The sequence below is a fragment of the Equus caballus genome, chromosome 5 (assembly GCF_041296265.1).
Source record: "Equus caballus isolate H_3958 breed thoroughbred chromosome 5, TB-T2T, whole genome shotgun sequence".
Lineage (NCBI taxonomy): Eukaryota > Metazoa > Chordata > Mammalia > Perissodactyla > Equidae > Equus > Equus caballus.
The window spans coordinates 10,142,240-10,166,205 of NC_091688.1; the positions used below are offsets into that span (position 1 = coordinate 10,142,240).

General features: G+C 36.8%; 1 protein-coding gene across 18 annotated transcripts in view; it reads left to right on the top strand.

The window, feature by feature from the left end:
* Positions 1-23,966, top strand: part of RABGAP1L (RAB GTPase activating protein 1 like) — a 674,786-nt gene that overhangs the window by 337,568 nt on the left and 313,252 nt on the right. For all 18 annotated transcript variants that reach the window (XM_070266397.1, XM_070266404.1, XM_070266408.1 and 15 more), the window contains 1 exon segment: positions 20,064-20,177. In XM_070266397.1, coding sequence (XP_070122498.1) covers positions 20,064-20,177 — 114 coding nt within the window.

Sequence of the window (23,966 nt, forward strand, 5' to 3'; positions counted from 1 at the left end):
CTCAGGGCTAATCTTCCTCAAAAAAAAAGGGGGGGGGGGCTGGCCTGGTGGCGCAGGCCACCACGTTCTGCACATTCCACTTCAGTGGCCCGGGGTTTGCCGGTTTGGATCCCAGGTGTGGACATGGCACTGCTTGGCAAGCCATGCTGTGGTAGGCATCCCACATATAAAGTAGAGGAAGGTGGGCACAGTTGTTAGCTCAGGGCCAGTCTTCCTCAGCAAAAGGAGGAGGATTGGTGGCAGATGTTAGCTCAGGGCTAATCTTCTTAAAAAAAATATTCTAACTTTAGACTGTGGTGATGATGGCATGATTCTGTGAATATGTTAAAAACCACTGAATTCTGTATTTTAAATGGTGAATTTTTTTTTCTAAGTTGATTTTATCTTAATAAATCTATTTTAAAAATAAAAGGTTATAATATTCCAGTGAGAGGAAGCTCAGGTACTGAAATAAGTTAACGACAATTGAAATGGAGAAATGATGATGGATTTGAGGATCAATAATGAGAAAGAACAGTTAGGGCTTTGTAATTGGTTTTGACAACAGTCAGATAGGAGGATGCATATGTGGGGACTCCCCGGTTTCTGCCTTGGGAGACTAAATACAGAGTGGTGCCTTTCACCACAATGGGACAGGAATATGGGAGGGAAAGAATACTTTAGGAAAAAGATGATGTGTTTGTTTTTTAGCATGCTGAGTTTCAGGTGCCTGCAGGGAAGCCAGGTACAGTAAACAATTTAAAATGTAAGTCTGAGGCCTGGAGACGTAATTTGAGAATCATCAATGAATTGCTTAAAATTGAGGCCTTGTATATACAAAACCACACAAGGAGAGAGTGGTCTTTTAAAAAGAAAAACCATGTAATAATTTTACAGAAGAGTTGCTGGCAAAGGAGACTGAGAAGCTGCAAAGAGGTGAGAGGAAAATCAAAGAAGAGGTATTTGGGAACCCATGGGGGAAGAGGTTCAAGAAAGAAGGAATGAGTTATAAAACAAGTCCTGGGGGTGTAATGTCCAGCAAAGTGACTATCGGTAATAATACTGTATTATATATTTGGAAGTTGTTAAGAGAGTTTGATCTTCAAAGTTCTCATCACAAGGAAAAAAAGAAGGAATGGTTAGCTTTCTTAAACGCTGTCCACTTCACACAATATGAACACTGAATATGAGCACACAGTATGAGCACAATATTCGGAGGTCACTGTAACCTTAACGAGCAGTTTCAGTGGAGTGTTGAGGGTAGAATTCATAAGGGGTTTAAAGGAGAGTTTCTTTAAAGATAGGGTAGAGTTAGCTTTATAACAGACAAACTTGTTTTCTGTAATTCTTTTCTGCCTTAATGCTAGAAGTTTTTTCTTTAATCCAAGCATTTCCAAAACATGGTGTTTCACTTTTTTAAAAGTGCGTGTGCTTTAATCTAGGTTGTTTTTTCTTTTTATAACCAAAAATAGCAATGCGAACTATAGCATCTGTATTATACACATTAAAATTCTCAAATTATGTAAATCTTGAATTCCACACACAAAAAGAATTTATATCAAATTTTATTTATAAAGTTAGGAAGATTTCTTTCATCAGAGCCTTAACTCTTATATTTCCCAAGTACTTTTAATGAGAAATAGCCATTTAAAAAGGTGACTGTATCTTACTCTATGAAGATTTCATGTCATCTAGCTAACCAGCTACACTGTGTTCTATGGTCGTTTGAGGGTAGCATGACTTAACACAGCCATATGGATCAAAGTTAGGGTCATTATATCCTTATCCCATATCTGTATTTTAGAGCTCACCTTTGATAACTCTATCTACGTTTGCCCTAAAAATTCCTTTTCAAGGGAGTCAGCTACTCTCTTCTCTCCTGCTCATCTGCATCTCCTAGGAAGTGAGAAGTTTCAGGGATCCTTGAAATTCTAGTGTGTTCTACGGCAGTGGAGTTCAGACTTTTTTGATCCTCTCCATACATATGTCTATGTGTCTGTCTGTCAGAAGCAAAAGTTTTCAGAAGTGATTCTGTGAGATGCACTGGATATTTCCTATTTCTTTTTTTCCCTTTAATTCTGATTATGACCCACCATTAGGCCATAATCATGATTCAGTAATGGAGATTTAAAGTTCCCACGTCTCACAGAGAACCTCCAAGGATGGCTGTATATTTGCTAAGCCCCAGTCTGTTCACCATGACTCCATTTTAGGAGTTTGGGGTATGATCTGACTGCCTGGTAACATCAGAAGGCAGCAGGAGTTACCCAACTTCCAGGTGCTAAAACTGTTGCCTTCATGCTGTGGAGAAAAAGCAAAGTAATTCCAGGTTTACTAATATCTACCATGAATTGAATGCTTACTATGTGTCAGGCAATACGATTGGCATAAATAATATCTAATCTTAAAACAATTTTGAAAATTAGAATTAACATCACAGTTTTGTTGGGAAAGTAGGGAGAATGAGGAAAACAAAGCTTAGAGACATTAAGTAACTTGTCCAAGATTGTCTAATGTAGGTAGCTTTACAGCCCCATTTTTTTCCCACTACCATATGCTTTCTGAAAAGGGCATTCCATTGTGAAGGATATTCTTTAGTATTCTTCTTTGTTGTGGGTAAAGAAGTTTGAGAGACCTGGGAGGAAACAAAAAACGAAAATTAGATTTTGATAATCTAGCCTGTAAGCATTCTCGCTGCTTAAATAGAAAATTCAGGCAATGTCAACGTAATCAGGTCAGTACTCTCTCAATACAGGATAGTTAAGATTTGCTTCCATAATTTTGGCAGTCCCAGTCCATAATTTTGGCAAAAGTCATCTCTGAGATTTGCACAATCTTCCAGAGTCTATAGAAAATGTTTAAGACTATGCTCCAATTTGTGCTTTTTACTGGTGTTTCTATTAGCCCAGGGTAGTAGGATAAATCCTTGTTAATTATATCCCATATGGAAGTGTGGCTAAGAAATATCATTCTTGGTAATGAGCTTAGCCACTTTGTAAGAAACCTTGGCCTTTCAGAGGACTGTTGGAAGAAGCAAAAACATAAGCCATTCTTCTCTGTAATGTTTAGTTATAGGGCCAACAGCTTACACAGTTGGAGGCAGGTTTTGAAAATTCCATTTCCATCCTTCTCTCCTTGTTTTTACTCTCACACTCAAAAGACATTTTTTTCCATCCCCCTACAGAGAGAAAAGTACATGACAAAGGGGTTGAAGGTGTAGAGTGTGGCTTCCGAGTTAAAATCTAGACCTTCACTGTCTGAGGTGGTAGCCACTAGACACATGTACTGTCAGTCACTTGCAATGTGGCAAATCAGAATTGACCTGTGCTGTAAGTGTAAAATATTTTGTTGTTTACTTTTAATATTGATTACATGTCGAGATGGTAATATTTCAGACTCATTGGGTTAAATGAAATGTTATTAAAATTAAATTTTAAATTTAATTTAATTATTTCCCCTATTTGTTTTGACTTTTTAAATGGGGCTCCATGAACATTTTGAATTACATATGTGGCTTGCATTTGTGGCTTGCATTGTATTTCTTTTGGACAGCATTGATTCTGGACCAGTATTGCAGCCACTGCACCCAACCTAGCTTTGAAATATGGTCCATTATCTTAATTTCAGGACCTTCCCCCACACAGAGGGCTAAATTTTGCCCAATCTTTTCTTCTGATCCTGTCCACCTCCTTATGCCTGCTTGAAGCAGTGTTGGTGATTTACTGGACAGGTAGGGCATATAAAAAAAAATCAGCCAAGTTTGCCCAATTGGAGGTGATGACAGATGATCTTGTTGGATGGGACGAGGACACCAGGCTGGTATAGCCCAGAGGCAATGGATTTACTGAGGGTATTCCATGAAACAAGTTTAAGGAAGTCCAGAAAATTTCAGATTTTTTGCCTTATGGCTACTTCAGTGGTTTTGTTTTTGATTAAGGATCAAATTTTTCCAAGATACTTGTGCTCCTTGTTTTCAGAGCTCCTGTTTTGCCTAGTCGCAGTCTGTGTGGTTTGCCTTCAGAGATCACCAAATCCTTACTGAGTCCAGCCCTAGGGGGTGGGATGGCAGGCTATTGTTACCAAACCAGGTTTGTGTTTTGCAGGCTGCCCAGAAAGCCAAACACCAAGATGACAAGATTGCAGCAGAGAGAGGGTTTAATCACAAGGCAGCCACGTGAGGAAGTGAGAGCATGAGCCTCCAATTCGCTTCCCCGAAAACAGGGACTCAGGGATTTTTATGGGATAGGGGACAAGGTGGTCTGAAATGTGGAGAGAGGTGATTGGAGGTGAAGAGAGGTGAGGTTTGATGATCCGCGCAAGCGTAGTCAGGCTTCATGCCCCTTCACAGGACCCATGTTCACAAGATGGTGGTGTTAGCATGATCTGAGGGTGGAGTTTTTAGCCTCTTGACATCAAAGGTTGCCTATCAGACATCTCTGCGGGTCCAGTTGATGAATTGGTGGTCTCAATGGGCCTGAAGTGGACAGGAGTTCTAATTCCTGAAAAATAGCTCACACACCCATTACCATGGTGACCCAGGCTCCAGGGAGATATTATCTGTAGGAACCTAGTGGGGGTCAGATAGCATATTGCCTAAAGAGCACAGTTAACAATGGGTGGCTTAAACAGCTAAAAGCTATAATCAGTAATTGCAAAAAGGAAAAAACTTTAGTACCTAGATACTTAATCATCAATGGCTGTTTGCAGGTCTCACTATGAATCCCTGAGCCTTGGGAGCTAGACTCCTGCTGTGGTTAGTTGGTTGCAGACAAAAAGATAAAAGTAGCTGATGAAAATTGTTTCAAAGGAAGTGGACTATCTTTGTGTGTGTGTGAGAGAGAGGAAGGGAAAGAGTATGTCTATGTGTTTGTGTGAGAGAGAGAGTGTGTATGTTTGCGTATTAGAGAAGTTTCTGTTTAAATTCTTTTCAATTGAAAATTCTTTTTTTAAAGAATACACTGGAAGAAGAAAAGTCACATTTTTCAATTAATTTACAATATAATCAAAGAAAGACTAACAAGTTTGTTCAAAAGTGCACCATTATAATCACATGCTGTAGTGCCTGCTAGTTACTTAGTTTATGAAATTTCAATAAAAATTAAACTCTTCAGAAAAGTAAGAATACTTAAGTGTAGATGCTAACATTTGTTTACTTTGAATTTTTTAATTTAAAATTCATTTAAAATATGCAACCCATAAATTTTTATTTTACCTGAATTGACAGTTATATCTAAATATTGCTTGTCCCCAGGCCACCACACCCACCAAATCGTTCAAGTTGTGCCCTGATACTTCTTTATATCAATACTTGCAATGTAAAAACTAGAAAAAGAAAGGTCCATTGATAAGGCATAACACAGTACTAAAATCTCAGGTGTAGGTTTATGTCATTATGCTAATTTTGAAGCCACTTTCTTCTGTGACCAGAAGAGTTTTCAAATGTTAATTGATTGATCTTTATTTGGCATTTGAACAGAGGAGAGACAATGTTGACTAAGTAACCATGCTCTGCATCTTTGTCTTTTATTCGCTAGGAGGAATCTTTATCTGTTCCCTGCCTTCATATCTTGAGGGACCTCAGGCCAGTCTGCTATATCTTAATTTGATCTTATTTTCCAGGTCATCAATTCAGTTTTTCTGTGCTTCACAGGCTTGGTATTCTCACTAATAATGGCGTCTGTCCATTGTTATCTAGATGTCCTCATTTTCCTTGTAGTCTGTTATAGTTTAGAACAAAGCTTTCTGATTTTATTCATAGCAGTATCTGTGGCTTTTAACTAATATTTGCTCATTTTTATTAAGTAAATTTAAAACAGCTTGTTTGAGAAGTCAAATGTAGCTAGTTTATATCGAATATGGTACCATTCAGAACAAAGTATTTAAAAACAACTTAAACAAAAACAAAATGGTATGTGAAGAGTATTCAGGAATTGATTTTCCCAATACTGTGATATTAGTCATCTGGGTAGGGCTGCCGGATTTAGCAAATAAAAATAGAGATCACTGCTTAAATTTGAATTTCAGATAAACAAAAACTAATTTTTTAAAATAAGTATGTCTCATGTAAGAGTAAATACCATGCATTTTAACTGGGCATCGTATATTTCATCTGGGAACCCTAAAAACTGGGGCAAAACACAGTAGCTTTTAACCTTTGTGGAACCGTAAAATTATAAGAGAACTAAAGCCTACATATAGTTGAGCATATTGAATTGAATACATTTTCTTTACAGGGCACTGAGTCTTGTAGTAGTTGCCCTACTTAAATCCTTCAGTAAAACACAAACAAAAAGCTAACAAGTTAAGAGTTCTTCTACTCCTGAAATATTGTTGTGCCTTATTCCCCCTCCAATGTCATTCTTCCCCCCCCCTCCCCCCCCACTTCTGACATTTCCTTGATTCTCCTAGGGGCAGTGGTACCGTGGTGTTGCAAAACTGGACTCAGGGTTAGAGCCAGGCCACTCTTTCTGTCTCATTTACCTCATCCCATCTCCAACTCTCCTTGAGTTTCAGGGGCTGTAGACATTCCCCTAGTAGCAAAAGCAGAGGTGTCATCCTGACTGATGCTCAGGGCCAGAATGCTGTATCTTGTTTAAAGAATCAAAAGTGAGCCACTACTCCTTTCCTCTTCCTGTGGCTCTCAAATTTGCTACATTTGTAACAGGTACTCTGGTTGCTGCTATCCCATTATGTTTCAGGGCTGCATCATTTACCATTATGATCTTGAACACAGTATCACAGCAATAGTCAGCAAGAAATACTAACTTGGAAGAGTGCTGCTTTCTGTGGCTACTAAGATAATTGTAGCATTACACTGTCTTGATAAAGCATTTTATCCTATGCTGAGTTCAAGGTAGATTTAAACAAAAATGTGTGCTTTCTGTTTATCATGATAAATCTGTGTAAAGGCTTCTTTGATGGTTCTTTCCTGTATGTCAGGAAGCTGGCATTATGAACTAAGCTGTGATGATGAACCGAACACAATGGGTCTGTCTCTTGGTGAGTGCGGAGCTGAAAAGCACAACCAATGCTGAAGTGAGTGAAGAAGAATGGTTTATCACAAGCAATGAAGAACCCCAGGGATAGCTCCTGAAGCAGTGCCCCACTGCTTGCCTGCCCATGTCCCCCACTCCCCGCCAGCTTACTGCAAGTGAAAGGTTTATATACCAGAGTGCAGAGGACATGTTACAACTGTGTAACAACTGGGCCTGATCAGGGCACATGACAGGCGGGCCATTACATAACAAGTTCAATGCATCATTACATAGCAGGTTCAATGCAACATGCCATTTAGAGCTGGGGCAGTTTGCAGGGATCCTGCTGCAACTGTGTAAGTTTCTCTGTAGGATGGCAACATCTACAAAAACCAGGACATCATCTTCTGAAAAATAGCACATTTAGTTTCCTCCTTGTCTGGAAAACATTTGACAGACTATGTTTAGTTATGGATCAGATTTTCATTAACCCTTTCCTTGTGTGGTTTCTGGTCACAATGACTTTCTCCAAAGTTACCTCCAAGTAACCCCTGGCAAAGCAGGGTTTTGAACAATGAGACCATCTATTTCCTTTGAGTGAAAATGTTGTGAATTGTGACAGTAGTCCCGTCAGATAACATTCTGCCTTCTGATGGTTTTTATAGCCCCCCTCCCCTGGAGCCAGATCAGAGCATTTCATGGGGCAGATGTGAGCGCCCAAGAAAGGAAAATTTGCCCCAACCTAGTTTTCATTTGTGGTTCAGTGTGGGGCATGGCCCACCCTCCACTTAAGTAGCAACACAAACTCTTTCTTTATTGTTCACCATTTTTTCCTTTCATGGAGTCATTTATTCAATGAGTATTTGTTCGGCCTCTGATACAGATGTATAGGGTACTGGATGTGTTACTCTAAGCCACCATCTCTAGTGGCCAGGAGCTTAGTGGAGGTAAATATGTCTTACCCCAAGGCAATAAGTAATACGCTTTATATAAGTCTTTACAACTTGGTATTATAAGAGCATAAAGGAAGAACGTATTATTTTCACTTGGGATCATTAGGAAAGCATCACGGAAGAAATCTGATATGAGCCTTTATAAATGGGCAAGATTTCAAAGGGGAAGATGTGGGAAATAAGGGTCATCATCCAAAGCAGAGGAAATTGCGCAAAAGCAATGAAGCTTGAACGAACACTGCAACTTTGGGGAATGGAATGTGATTTAGATGAAATGAAATAGGGATTTTTTTTTTTTTTCTATTTGAGGATAGCAGGTGGGACCATGTAGTAGATGGATTTGAATGTTACATGAGAGCAAAACTGTGCTTTAGGTAAATTAGCTTAAAGTACTGTGCAGGCTGATTGAAGGAAAGGGAAACTCCTCTGTGATGATTTAGAGGCTACTGAAATGGTCTAAACATAAAGAGGTAATATCCTGAACTATAGTGATGGTGCCAGAAGAGGACCCATGTCCCAGCTGACCCAGACAAGGCTTGGTTTGTCTAAAGAATAATATTCGTTATTTTCGTATTGTGAACTACTTACCAATTATACCTAATTAACCGTTCTGTATATTTAACTTGGTATTAACCGCTTAAAGCTTTGGAAAAATGAGAGTGCATTTATTTGTAGAACCAAGCCTAAATAAAAAAGCAGTACCAGACACATGCCTGGAAAGAAACCTCTTTTTAGGCTCCATAGCCACTGAATCAAGTCAAAGTACCTTCCAAAAATGGCAGCCTAATAAATGAGAAATAAGTGGGGTTACTTTTACAGTTTCTTAATGTTTACAGCACTTGCATTTTCTTCCCCTTAATTAGAAATTCAGACTTTAAAAGTCCTCTGTTAGCAACTTGGGTCTATTAGGAAAGAATTACACGAACATCTGTAGCCCATGTAGCATTTAAATACCAGGTAAATACGTATGTATATTGATTAAAGGCGACAAGGTGGTGTTTCAAAATTGAGAAAGACTACAACCATAGGCTGTTTCTGTATTTTTCTCACGCCAGTATTAAAGAACCTAAATAACTAACAGTTCATAAGATATAAAAAAAATCCTCATTTCTTGAGTGTCTTATAGTCTTACAGAGTAGATAGAAAACATTGATCTCTCTTAATGTATAACTTCTAAAGTTATAGAAGTCCTTATATCAAGAAAGAGGAGGATCTGTGTCTTCCTTTGATTTAATATGATATTCAGACCAGAAAGAACCGGAGCCTAGGTGCCGTAATCCAGAGATACGATGACTGGGACAGAATTTCCTGATTCTTACCTGACCGTCATCTCAGTCTACTACTTCACGCTATTTTACTGAGAAAGAGTTAACATGCCAACTATGAAGGATACTTCAGATTTCTAAAACATCATATTTAATGTAATTAGCTTCTAGCAGGGTTTTGAACACATTAATTATGTGGTTTATCTCGTCACTTTTAAAGTAAAAAGAATGATTTTAAAATAATGTGGCATTTGAATTTTTTCATCTTTTCATCCTTATTTTTATTGCTTTTCATATAAAATGAGATAAAACTCAGTGAGAAAATCCCAAATAGCTTTTTGTAATGATGTTTTTTGGCAATTCCTAGCAGTAGAATATCTAATTTCTATTTTAAGATGGAGATCCATCTTGTTTTTTCTGTAGTTTATATAATATCTGCAGTTATTTTCATGTGTCATCCTTGGTACTAGAAGTAAAGACATTTTGGTATGCATTTTGCTGTGAAATTTTGGTTTGGAAGCCTATGAGTCCTAGTAATCGTCTTTGATTTTGGCATAAATTATTTCCTTTTGCTACTGCTCTTGACTAAATGAAGTTAGAAGGGAATTTGAAACTCAAGGCAAGAATTATGAAACTTTAGTCTCTCCATCCTAGGGACTATATGCTTCTCTTATTCTCATTTACTCAGCACTCATTCACTAAGCAGCTGCTAAAGTCTCAGTCACCAGGGAAACAAAGACAAATAAGAACTGATCGTGGGCCATCTAGAGGTGGCAATCAAGTGGGGATATTCAGACATGGATACCAGTTAATTAAAATAGCAGAGTGGAAGACCAAAGGACCAAATGATTAAGGGAGGAAACAGGAGAAGACTTCCAGAATAATTCTTTGTGTATCAACTCAGAGATGAGAGTGGAACTTCTCATTGAGACTGAGAATATGGAAGGGCACGTCATTATATGGGAAATTCTGAACTGAGTTTTTGACTTGTTAAGTTTTAAATGTGGAATGATAGATCTGTTTGATAGTAGTTCTCAAATAAAAATATGTGGACTTTCCTTGTAACTGCGTAGGTATTTGTTAAAAAATATAGGTTGCCTGAAGTATTATAGAGATATTGGTAGATTAAATCTAGGTGAGATCTGGGAATAGGGGTTCTGAAATAGCTTCTCAGATGATTCTGATAATCAGTAAGGTTTGAAATCTACTTCAGTAAAGGTCCAGGAAGGAGAAGACAGATGGTAGTTGAAGTCACAGGAATGGATGTGATTTCCCAGGGAGAGCAAGGAGAGTGAGCAAAGAACAAGGCTACGGATGTAACACCATCAGATAAGGAGTAGGCAGAGGAGGAATCGGCAAAGAAGCTAAAAAGGAATATACTGTGTTAAGGAGCAGGAATATATGCTTACTTAAATCTAAGTCTTAGATTAGTAATCACATTTCTGATTCTATATAGAGAAAAAAAGTGTAGAAGAAAACCTTTAGGTTTCTACTCATGATTTGGCTTTATTCCAAAAGGGATTCATCAATTTTCAAATGTGCTCTACTACAAAAAGATTTCTTCTACTTCCAGAGAAATCTGTTGGAGAAAAAGAAATTGGCCCACTTGAACAGAGAAAAATAGACAAAGTAGAGTATCAGAAAAGAAAGTTGTAATATTAACCATAATTTGTAAGACAAAAAAAATGCCCTATTGTACGCTTACTAGATGGAGTTAGAATATTTAATTAATCAAAATCTTTATAATTGAAAACTAAAGCTATTATAGTGTCTCAGGAAAAAACCCTTCTGTTCTTAGCCCTTCCTACTTATTTTGTTATGTGGTGATGAGTGCACCTTCTAAATATAGGTAAGTAAAAACTTACGTTAATAGAAACGTGTGCTGTTAGAAAAGAGGAACTAAATGGCAGTTATATAACCTGACTTGATGTAAAAACTAATTACCTTTTTCAAAATTCATATCCCAGAATAACTTTATTGATCCTGTAGGATTTTAAAAATATACACATTATCGACATTTATTTAGGGATGCAGTTATTGTTCACTTATACTCACTCTCCTTTGAAGTTCCAGGTGACCCTTTATGCAAATAAATTATAGAATCATTTCAGTAGTTGTGTCATCTGCTTTTAACTTACTTTTAATCACTTCACTAATCACATATAGATTTTTGAGGTGCTCAGTGAACAGGTGGTCAAATGGTCAATAGTGGTCTAATATTTTTAACCTTTCAAGTTCTACGTAAAAGGTGATTTTTTTAAAAGTCATGTGAATTAACAAAGTCTTGGGGGACTTTTTTTGTGAATAATATTTTGTCAAAGATAGAGGAAAAGGTAGGCAATAATATCTTTGAATAGAGAAGATTTACTGGTGAGAATACCACAAGGAAATTTTCAAATTTGTTGATGGCTAACTTGTTAGAACATTACTTTCCTGGCATCAGTGTGTGATAGTACATGTGGAGTATTGCCAGTTAGGGAAGTTCACTTGAGTCTTATTGTCCAGAGTTTTTGTAGGGGCTCATTCATGTACTGCACATGTGACTGACCTTTAGTCTCCAGCCTCTCCATGGATAGAACTAATACTGCATGGCCCAAAGCCTGATCATAAATCACATTGTTAGACTGCTGGTTGGCCAAGGCCCACATGCAAACAGTGACTCCTATCAAGGATGGCATTCCAGAAGCCTAGAGATCACTTCTGTAGGGGAGAGGAAGACTTTTCCTCTACCTAATGTGGGTTCGTCTGGCCGGAGACCGAATTAAATTCACATGAGACAGAATAGCAAGAGAAAATTAAACAAAGCTTTATGAGGAACCATGGCCCAGGGCCTCTCTTCCCGAAGGAAGAAAGGGCACCAGAGAAGTGGGGTGCACAGAGTGGTTATATACCCCCAAACAGGATATTTCACGTATGATTGAAATGTCCCTCCCACAATAGTCACAAGATTGCCCTGTTGGCACAGCGCTTGATGGACACAGCAGATAGTGGGTCTGCTATCTCGGTGGGCGCAGCAGGAAGCAAGTCTATTGTCTTGAGCTGGGTGGTCACAGATGAGCGCAGCAATCAGTTCCTAGCCTAAGGAAAGATGCTTAATCCTTAAAGAAATGCTAACTTTGGGAGGGGGAGGGAAGTCAGTTACAGGAGGTTACCATATAAGCACAATAAAATGCAAATTTAAGTCCTTGCCTTCCCCATTGATTAAGAGTTTCTAGAGATATCTTTACAGATGGAGAGTTCCTTTACAATGTAAATGTCTCTTACAAAGGGTAAGTTCTACTTTTCAGTTTCTTTCCTGTCTGCAAAGTAAGCAGCCTCAAATAATCATCATGCCAAAGAGACATATCTTGGGGTGGCCATTTCCAGGTCCCCACACTTCCTAGTAGCCAATGGCAAAGGCCAGCACTCTTTTGGGGTACGGTTAATTCTTTACTGCGCACCAATTGTTTCAGATAGTAAAACTGGATGAGGCCAAACTGAAACAAGAATTGACAAAACTGTGACTACGAAGTCCATGGTAGGTGAAATGGCTCCTTGTTGTCCACAAAATTAAAGTGTCTTCATTCACGGTTACCTTCCATATTCTAGATTCCAGCAAACTTGCCCCTCTCTGAATTCTCTTCTGTAGTCAATTAAAGTCCTATCTCCTGGACATGCCAAGTGCTTTCCTGCTCTGGAGGCTCTGCTCACGCTACACTTGCTGTCAGTGTGTTCTCCTGAGATCTTTCATTTGTGTCGAGCATGTCCTGTCTCCATTGCTCAGCCCAGTCCCCATCTCCTGTGGAAGGCCACTTGCACCGCTTGAATACTTGTGCAGTCTCTTCTGTACTGAATTCCTATAGCTAATATTGCCCATATCATTTATATGACTGTTAGTGTATGTTTCCTTCTATTGATATTATATCTATATTTTGTCTTTACAAGTAGATTTTAACCTCTTGCAATTTAGGAGCATCATGGACTATATCCTGTGTCTTTTTGATCCGCTAGATCAAATGTCTTGTCCATGGCAGGTGTTAGATAAATGTTTGAGTAGTAAGCTTTCATATTGACATGTGTAATTAGGAGCATATTATTCAAACATGTGAATTAAAACATCTTGTAAAAATATTCTAAATTATACTTATAAATTCATGAGGTAGCCATGTTAATCCAGGAAAGTATTGGAGTCATTTTTGGCAATTCATTTTAGACATCTGCAAACATACAAGTCAGCAAAATGCTGGAAAGTGTCTACAGAAGTATTGCCATTCTGCTCCCACCTCAGGGCTTCTGCATGTTTTCCCCTCTGTCTATTATGCTCTTTCTCTAAGTATTTGAACCCTCACTCAGAGAGGCAAAACCACCCAACTAAAACATCAGCCCTCTCCTCGCTATCTCTTTACCTTATTTTATTTTTTTCATAGTACTTTTCACTAATTAATATTATATACTTGTTTTTTATGTCTTTTTCCCTTACCTCTAGAATATAAGCTCCATGGTGGAGGGACATTGTCTTGCTAACAGTTGTATCTTCTGCACCTAAAACAGTGCCTGGTTCTTAGTAGATACTCAGAGAAGTATTTGTTGAATACATGAATGGAATTAGAAGCAAATAGAAAGCTTAATTTTTTATGTACTTTCAATTTTTATGTCATTCAATTCAAGATGTAATTGAGCCCAAAGAGTTTCAAAGAGAAGCAGCTAAAGTGATTGAAGGTGTGGTAGAATGTTTTCTAAAGTTGTTGAAAGTTATTCAACCTGTAAAAATAATAACTAGATATGTACATGGTCAAAATTAATAAAATTCTAAAATGTAATGATCAGGTGAAAATAGGCACGTTTATCGAATGCTAGTTATCAGAGGCATTCTTTAAAGTTTTGTGGAAAAATGAAAGAATGTTATTTTTACACAATGGGTAGTAGATATGGAGCTCTTAAAATTTTTGTTTATTTCAAAAGGGTTTAAATGGCTGTTTTGATAAAAATCATAATTAACAATTAAAAATACAAAATTAGAAATATATCTAACTTTGGAAAATACCTGCATGGAGTTCAGTTATTGTGCTTCATTTTAAAAAGAGTTGCAGGGTTTTATCATTGGCTGTTGATATGAGTTTCCAAGACTGTCAAGTCCCCCAGTTGAACTTTTGTCTTAGGACAATGAGAGGTCAGCAATCCTGGGAATGAAGACATACCCAAATCTGGCCATAGATGCTTTGATAGGTGTATTTGGAATGTAAAAGTAACCTCAAATATTTGTGGTAGAGAGTCATCCCCAGCTTTGACCTACATTCCATAGCATCTCTGGGAAATCCAAGCTGTGCTCATAGGCTGCAATGCTTCTTAGTCTTCTAGCCCCAAAGAAATGCTTTATTCTATTCAAATATTTCCCACTCCAGTCCCAGCACTTCCTTCAGGACCAAAGTATCAATTATGAATACTGACTGGTCTTATAAATACACTTCCTCCTCTCCCTTCTCTTTCCCTTGCCCTTAGTTCTCATTGTTGCTACTCTCCCTGAAAAGATTTCTTCCCAGCTGAAGCCGGAATATAGCTAATATTTTTGACCTTTGTGTCAGGCTTTGATTTTGAGACATTTGGCAGCATGTGGGTACAATGCCTGGGAAGCAGCTTTCTCACAATATGATTTAGTTGATGTTTATTTCTTTGCTTCCATATTATTCTACTTATGATGAGACTTCCTCCTATATTCAAGGCATGAAGACTGGCAGTGATCCAACCTTTTTGTGATACTCTTTCTAGCTCATGATTTCAGTAGCACGTTTGAAACTAGAATGCACTTTTATATTTTCCCCTTTCATCTCTGCCTCTTTGGATTTTTGGCAAACATCAAGGCAAATAAATCAGACCCACCACTGCAAACCCATCTGCTTTCAGGGACGCGTAAGGCGACCAGTTTGTGATGTTTTCCCATAGAGCTAGCTCCAGCGTAGAACTAAAGGAGGATCCCTGTGGAGTGAGAATAGAAGGCACGTTCTAAGGTCAGATCTTTTTAAAGCTCTGAATCATTTATCTGCTGACAGATTGTGGCTAGGCATGATCTGCAATGACATTTTTAATGACACCAACAAATTGGCATGGTACTTATAAAGTTGAAATGATTTCATAGTAGATGAAAAGTGAAAATGTAGTTATACTTTGGTATTTGACAATAGGGATTAATAAGAAAAGATGCTGTCGTAGTTGTAAAAATGTAGGAAACCAAGGTACAGTCAGTGTTTTCATTTATCAGTACATTACTTTTACACTTCTTCTGGTGCCAAGGTCATATGTGAGAACAGTCTTCCTCACTAAAATACCTTTCCAGTTGTTGACAGCCCAGAAATTGTTTTATAAAAATAATAGGCTATGGTCATCCAAACCTGTCTTCCTAATGCTTGTTGACACATGAATTCTGTATTCATTTCTTTCTTACAACAAGCAAGTAAGTGATGATTCTCTTCGAATAGGAATTAAGATTACAAACATGTCAGGGTATATATATTATACTGGAAGAACAGTTTATGTAATACTCTTGATAGTGGCTGTAAATTGAATCCACTTAAAATGATCAAAGTTGATCTAGTTGGCCACAACTAGAAGGACCTGCAACTAAGACATACAACTGTGTACAGCGGGTGTTTGGGGAGATAAAGCAGAAAAAAAAAAAAGAGATTGGCAACAGTTGTTAGCTCAGGTGCCAGTCCTTAAAAAAAAAAAAAAAGGAAGATTGGCAACAGTGGTTAGCCCACGTGCCGATCTTTAAAAAAAAAAGTTAATTGAGCTACTTATCATACCTCTTAGTTTGGTTTTAAACTGATTTTCAACAAGCTGAATTATATCCTCTTTTGGGCCATGGATTTTATCACACTAGAGATCAGTGTCTTTTTTGAAGATGTTTATTAGTGTTGTGACTTAGTGGTTTGGAAATTAAAGAAAATCCTTGAAAGATAAAGTAAAAAGGATTTAGTTTCCATGTGGTATTAGTGTGAGCGGTGCGTGTGGGGTTGAATAAAATTCAGCTTTTAAGACTTTCTTCCAAGCCTCTCTCTACTACTCCCTGTTTCTAGTCTGAGTCAGCTTTTGTGTGTGACCCAACCTCACCCCTCCTTTGGCTGATGGAAGATGATCTCAAGGACTTTGCCTACCAGTTACATTCTTGGTGGTGATGGTCCAGAAGGGAGGCATGCAATGGTGACAGTGGCATTTGTCCTCTCCATAACCATGACTTCAACCTCCTTCTAATCCTCACAAGCCAAGTTCTAAAGTAATGATTGAAATGGTAGTTGATCTGGCATGTTTAGCTGCTACTCTGCTTTGTCCTTCCCATTCTCCTTCTGGGTATATTGTTGTACTTCTTTCTTTATTGCATGGATATATGCAAAGCTGGGGCCAGAGTGTGTATCAATTGATAAAAACATCACTTTATTCAAATAATTGTTCACTTTTGTTTTTATTCATGGATTAAGAGAAACAAGGATAATTTAGGACATGTAGGATACGTGATTGGAAATTTGTGCATTAATACATCATCATGCTAAAAGCTCTAAGGGAATTGGTTTCATAATCATAATGTTAATGATATCCAAAGAAACATGGTGGTTTATTTTATTATTTAAAGTGCACAAATACAGAAGGATGTCTAAAATATATATTCACCAAAAAATTTAAACAGTTAAATGTGATTCTTAAGGAAAAGGGGAAATAATAATTAATTGTTATTTTTATTTATTTCTTTAATGACTGCTCAGTCTGTACTAGGCAGTGTGCCAAGCACTGTACACACGTTATTTTATTCTAAATGACATGAATTTGGTATTATCATCCCATTTTACAGATGAGGAAACTGAAGTTTAGTGAGATTAAGTAACTTGTCTGAGATCCTATAGGTATTAAGTGGAATAGCCAGAAATAGAACCAATGAGTCTGGCTCCAAAGCCACTAAACCACCATCCTGTCCTGAGTATCAGAATGCGAGATGCATCTAACTGGGAAGTACATTGTGGGTCAAGTTGTGAGTCTCTGGATATTGGTGAAGTAGCTGCCCATGAGGGAGTCAGTTTTTCTCTCTTCTCATTCTGAAGATAATTGGGAGGACTTGAGGAGACTATGGTTATGGGGACCTCCCAAGAAAATGACCTCATAACAGTTTTGGTTGTGCTATAAAATGTTTTTAGCTGTATAAAAAAAGGGTTTTCACATGCACCCTTTTAACTCCAGATATTTAGGTGGTGAATTATTTGACCTCTTTTTTGTACTTCTTCTCTGTTCATTTTATTTCTTGTAAAAATTGACAACTATGACTGGAATAAGTCTAAAAATAAATTTATATTGAAGAGAAAAATTGTTTTATTCTCCTTCTACAGAGTGTTAGGTTTTGTGACTCCCTGACTTAAATATTTGTTGAATGAGTGGGTGAGTGAATTTGTGGGATTAGGTGTGGGTTCCTGAAATATGTACTGTTCCTCTTCTCAACATTATTGGTAACTGGAAGGTGGTTAACTTTCACTTTCAATTTGAAAAAAGGATTATTCTCTCTAGTCTGTTACACCATTTCGTTAATATCAGTCTATTTATAAGAGTCTAGTGTACCTCTTGACCTTCACTTATATGAAAGGGATCAGTCAACAATGTAGCAAAATAGCTTATTTAGTCTATAAAGTGAAGTTCTAGAAATTACTCCCTTGGCCAACTGAAATTACTGTGCAAGAAGAAAACTCTAGAAACACACATGGAGAAAGCATTTAAAAGTAATCGTAGGAAGGGAAAGTTTAAGAAGAAGTTTATGATTTTTATTTCATTTGATTTTTTGCCCCTTTATTTGTTAAAAACAAACAAGGAAGATTCAAGTATGCACAGAAAAAAAATTACTCAGATTTATGCAGACTTACTTCCTAGAAATTTTTTATCAATTTCTCTTTTTCTGAATCAGACTGTTAGTGCCATTTCAACACAGCATGATGCCAAATGAGTAGGCAGTTTCTAGGGAATGTAGTCCAATGATCTCTCTCCCTTCACATCTTGAAAGATGCAAAAAGAGTTATCCTGAGAACCGCTCAGCACATGTTTGCTCCTGAAATAGCTCAGCAATGGCAGTAGTAGCATTTTTACTGGTCATCTTTTCAAATAGTTTGTAAGTGAAAACTATTGCTATGTGGAAAGAGAACCCTTTTATTGGAGAAAACTTGGGCAGTGAAAACTTTCTTCTACCTCGTACCAGATTCCCCTACTTAGACTCCATACCAGGTCAGATAAAACATGCGTGTCATAATATGTCTCTTTATGTAGTACCTTTATATTTACCTTGTTCTCTACCCTTTTCTCACCCAAAATTTTCTTTATCATTAGAAATTATATTTACCTTGATAAATATAAAGTTTCTATGTATTCCTTTACTTAAGTTATGGTAATTTTTTTAAAGTTCATTTTTATTCAGCTGTAGCATTCTATTCCTGTAAGCCATCAGAATTTCCTTTGGAGTGACTTGTAATATGTTTGGTGTTTGTTAGCAAATCTGGAACTTTTCAGTTTGTGTCCTTTCTCTACGTGATATAAGATCTAATTACCACTCAGCATGAAATAGCAGCTGAAATGAAAAAGGCAGCAAGAGAAGGCACTGGCTTAACTTAGAGCTAATCAACTACTTGCTTCTTATATACTGCTCAGCTAGAGATAGAAAGGAAAATAGCATTCATTAAAATAACTTACATATTACACATTTTTTTCCTTTCTTGATTTTAACGTAAAGAAGCAATTTGTTCAAATCTTTATGGAAGCAAAATATTAAGTAGTACTTTTATTTGCAATGCTAGTCATTGGTGTTTCCTCAAATTGTGCAAAATAGTTTCATCTTCAGGGTTGCTAGAAGCAGTCCCATTCTATTTTCCTGACATTTAAATAGATAAACAACATTTATAGCACTAGAATAAAATCAAGCGAATGATTAATCATTTTTTATAAGGCTTAGAATTTTACTCAGTTTTGAGCTTTTGGCTCCTGAATCTATCTGAAAAAATTCTCTAGATTTATCTTTAAAGTATATATCATCAAAATGTGATAGTTTTGGGGCTTTTTATTTTCTAGAGTATGTGAGTTGGGTAATTAACCTATCAGGGGAGAAAGATTGATAATATTTTTACTTTTTAAATTACTGTGGTCTGAGTTTTCACTGATCAGATTGTCAAAAATTAAAAAGTTACATAATATGTGGTATTGCATGGGTGTGGAGAAACAATACCATGGTTTGGAATATTTGGAGTTGATGTATTGGTACAACAACTCTGGAGGGAAAGTACGATTATCAAAAATGGATATGCATATACCCTTTGACCTCAGAATTCAACCCCTAGAAACGTATACTTGAACATCTATGTTTGGAAATGTTCCTAGTGATATTATTTGTAATATAAATAGAAAAAAATTCAAAAAGATCATTAATAGGAGAATATTAAATAAATTATGATATATTAATATCCATATGTACCTCATTCTTTTTAATAGCTTCTCCTAAGGAGAATGAAATACATTTGCATGCATTGATAAAGAATGTTCTGTAAGTTATCCTATTACGTGAAAAGAGCAGATAGTTTGCTTCTATTTTTGCTTCAGAAAGCAAAGGATGGAGATGTGTGTATACGGCTTCCCTCCCTCTCTTCCTTCTCACATAAATATGCATTCACACATCCATTGGGGAATGGATGAAAGGATGCAAAAGAAACTATTGATAGTATTTATCTCTAGTCAATGGGACTATGGGCCTGGGTAGGGATGGAAGGCAAGGTTTTTTTTTTGGTGGGGGAGGCATACTTTTTTGTGCTGTTTGTATTTTTTTTTACCATATGTATATATTAATTTTCATAATTAAAAGAAATTTTAAATTAATGACCAAGTCTTTCTTTTTTCTTTTGTAGGACTCAGCCCAGGAGAGTGTTATTACTCGAGATATTCATCGTACATTTCCTGCACATGATTACTTTAAAGATACTAGAGGAGATGGCCAGGAGTCACTCTACAAGATCTGCAAGGTAGGGCCCTCCACCTCATTTTTTCTAATGTATTTACAAGGCTATATTTTAGGAACCCATCTTGAAAACTTTTAGATTTTTTTCTGTCTTCGTGTCTTATTTGTACTGTGCCATGTTCTCTGCTTTACATTTATGGTACCAGGTCCTCGGTACCAAGTCCTGAAGGTGACTTTTTGGCTGTGTGTTCTATGCCTTATCGTGAGGGAAGAGGCACCGTGTGGCCTCACTTTGGCTTTGCTGCTCACAGGAATGGAACAGAAGGTCCTTTCAGGCTACTAGAGTAAGGCTTGAAGGAGTCCCGATGACTCTGCCCTTTTGACAAGATAATGTGACAGTTGTCTCAATTTTTTGATGATAGGCTAGAGTCAGAAACAGTGTGGCACCAGTTTTTGAATTCTGGCTAATTCTCTGATATTGTTGATGTACTTTGAGTGATGTTACATCGTACGTCCTTGTGCAATTTTTATGTCCCATTTTGGAATTTTTCTTCTCCCTCATTATTAGGAGGCCTGGAAGAAAACTGTTTTCTGATTTTCAGTAAATATGCTCTGTTTAGGTACAAAAGATTCTGTCTCTGTTAGTGGAGAATAGCCATAGATTATTAATTTCTCAAGGTTATATCAGAAATACACATTGACTTTTTAAATAATAATATATAGTTATCTTATATTGTCAATGCTACTTGAGGCCAAAGACTTAAAATTACGAAGTCCATTAAAAAGAGTTTTACCCTTTATTCTCAAACTTAAGATGCCCTACAAAGTGTAGTGGGTGTGCTCAACATGGTCCTCACCTACAATTCCAGTAGAGATTGTTAATGAATAGTAAACTACACAAAAATCTTGTAATGATATGAAGAAAAAGCAAACACCATGGCTAATTTGGAAGTCAGATAATCAGTTCCTCAATAATCAAATTTAGCCTTTTGTTGAGTGGCAAAGATTAGCTAGTAGGTAGTCAGAAGTATACTCACGTATCAATGTCATTTTATATTTACTGTTTTTTTTAAAATGGCACTTGCTAAAAAGCCTTTGCCTGCATGTGCTAACCAAGCAGGACTGATTCTTAATTCTGCAAATGGCACAGCGTTCCTTAAAGTCCTTCTTGCGTGTTTGTGGTTTAGCCCTCTGCCCACCCCTGTCTTGTCTTGTCTTTTTTTTCCTCTTTTCTTTTCTCTTGATATAGCCATTTTGGAGGATTATAAATATACACACTGATCAGAAATCTATTTTTATGTGGATATATCATTCAGAGCTGAAGTGCATAAATAACTTAAAATCTGAGAGTGTACTCTCAGATACCTCATCTGGTTTTAAAATGCCAACAAGCATTGAACACCATAAAAAATGTATAATATATTCATTATATGCTTGTAAGAAGAAAAAGTAATTATTAAAAACATTCCTACCAATTTTGAAATTCTGCAACCTAATTAGCTTCTGGCTTGTGTAAGGAAGATATCAAAATTTATGTTTCTAAATTTATTCAGAAGGGTCTGGCTTATGGTATATGAAACAATGTTTTTCCTCTGGCATTCAGTATATTTTTAGCCAATCAGTGACTTTTCCCTCAATTTTTCTCTGATTGTTACTAGATACTCTTTTCACATAACTAAAACAGCTGGTTCCATGTGCTTGCAGCCTCTGACTTACAATTTTGTTCCATTGTAGTAAAAACAGTATTTGGTATTATGTAGTATTTAGAGGAGAAATATATGAAACTTTAGTGGACATAAAGATAAAAGTTAAATAATTAGTACATTTAAGTAGTTGATACCCCTTGCTTTGATATTGCAGATAATAATCCAACCTTGAGTTCATTAGAAAATGTTTATAGTACCTTCACACAGCTTGTGTAGCCATTTTAGATGATCAAAGTACATTTTGTAATGTAATTAGGCAATTTTAAAGTACTTTTTGAGTAAAGAATATTATAAAAATGTAGCTCTAAGATACCTTATAATTTCTGACTAGCTTATATTGCACTAAATTTTGTGAAAATCTGGACAACCAAAGAATCATATTAAAAACATTTCAAAATTCAAGATGGTAAATAAAAGTTGCTAAGGCTTGTAATATTGTACTAAAATGCGTATTACCTACACATAATTTCACAACAGTCTTTGATAGTGGAGGAGAGCAGAGATGACTATATCAGAAAATGTTGGAGAACCCAAAATTTGCTGGAGTTCTACCGTGTGGACCATGTGGTTTATAATTAACACAATTCCTTCTCGTCTTGATCTACTGCTATTTAGTAGTGGAGTGCTTGTGCAGGGAAACCTCAGGGAGTGGTGGTAACTCGCAAATACGATAGCATACTTATGAGTAATTTAGAATTGAATATTATTCTCAAGTTTATGCACCCACTTTCCTTTGATTTTGTATTCAATTTAAGCTATAGTTCTTCATTTTATGACCTTTGTTCTGTGTCCTCAAAAGCTACTATGTGTGACTTTTAAGGCCACTAAGTCTGGTGTACCTATTTTATCATTTTTATTTCTGGAATAATATCCAATATCATACTTCACCCTCTCAGCAATATACCTTTGGGTTTCCAATTTGGATACCTTGCACAAAACTGAATAAACATTCATCATACCATGATCTTAAATCAGCCGCTTTGTTTTATAATCTGTAATAGGGACAGTTTTACTTCTTCTTTATCAATTCTTATTCTTGTTTTTTTCTTTATCTTGTTCTTGTCTTACTGAACTGACCAGAACCTCCATTACTAGTGTTAAAGTGGAGCAATGATAGTAAGACATCCTTGTCTTGCTCCTGGTTGTAAAAGAAATGCATCTAATGATTTACAGTTAAGAATCCTATATCTTATTCACATCAACAATGCACTTATAGACCTTTGTTTTTATACAACGCCTTCCATATGTTATAATAATTTCAAATTTACATAGTACTTTTACTTACTATTTCCTCATTTATTTTTGACAACTCCTCATTAGTGGAGCCTATACTATAAAGACAATATGCTGTGCTCTTAAATTGAGACAGAAATTTTTAAGAGGTTTTCCATTACACTAAGTGTAGAAATCAACTGTAGTTTCAAGGTTACAAGAGTCTGACTTTGTAGTTGAAAAGTTTTCTGTGGCTCTGGTGAAATGAGAAATTATCTGAGCTGTCAGATTAGAGGGAACTCTGTTAAAAACTTGCTGTCATGTTTTAATAGCCCTGACAATTTCAGTTTTTGCCTCTTAATATCTTTTTCAGAGTAGGAGGAAATCAAAATGGTTCAAAGATTCTTCTGTTGTTATAAATTTATACGTGGAAGTTGAACTGAAAGTATAATAGAATTCGGAAGATTCTGAAAATGAAAAGATTTAGGCTCCCCTCCCTTCCGCCCGCTCTTCCCAATTCCTCCTTCCTTCCCTCCTTCCTGTGTCTTTTCTATTAGCTCAATAACATACTTTAAAATAATGTTTTTGAAAGGAGGAAAAATATACTACCACCTCACGTCCTTGGAATCTGATTGGCCCCGGAGTGTAGGCTCTTCGGTGTGGAATGATAGGTGTTGCTGGATCAAAATGCACCCAAAAGATTTAGTTAGAGCAGTGCTTTGGGGGAATCAGGTAGCCCTTGGAGAATCAGGCGGTCTTTTCTGTTCTTTGTGTGCCTCCTCTCTCTCCCTTGAGTTTCTGGCATGCTTCTTTGAAGTACAGCAGCATTCTAAGTTAGATCCAAACAGGGGGCTGCTGAGGAAGAAATCTTTTGAACCCCTATGGCACTCTGCTTTGCCAGCACCTCCTAGTGAGCAGTGAATTAAGTGGTTTCA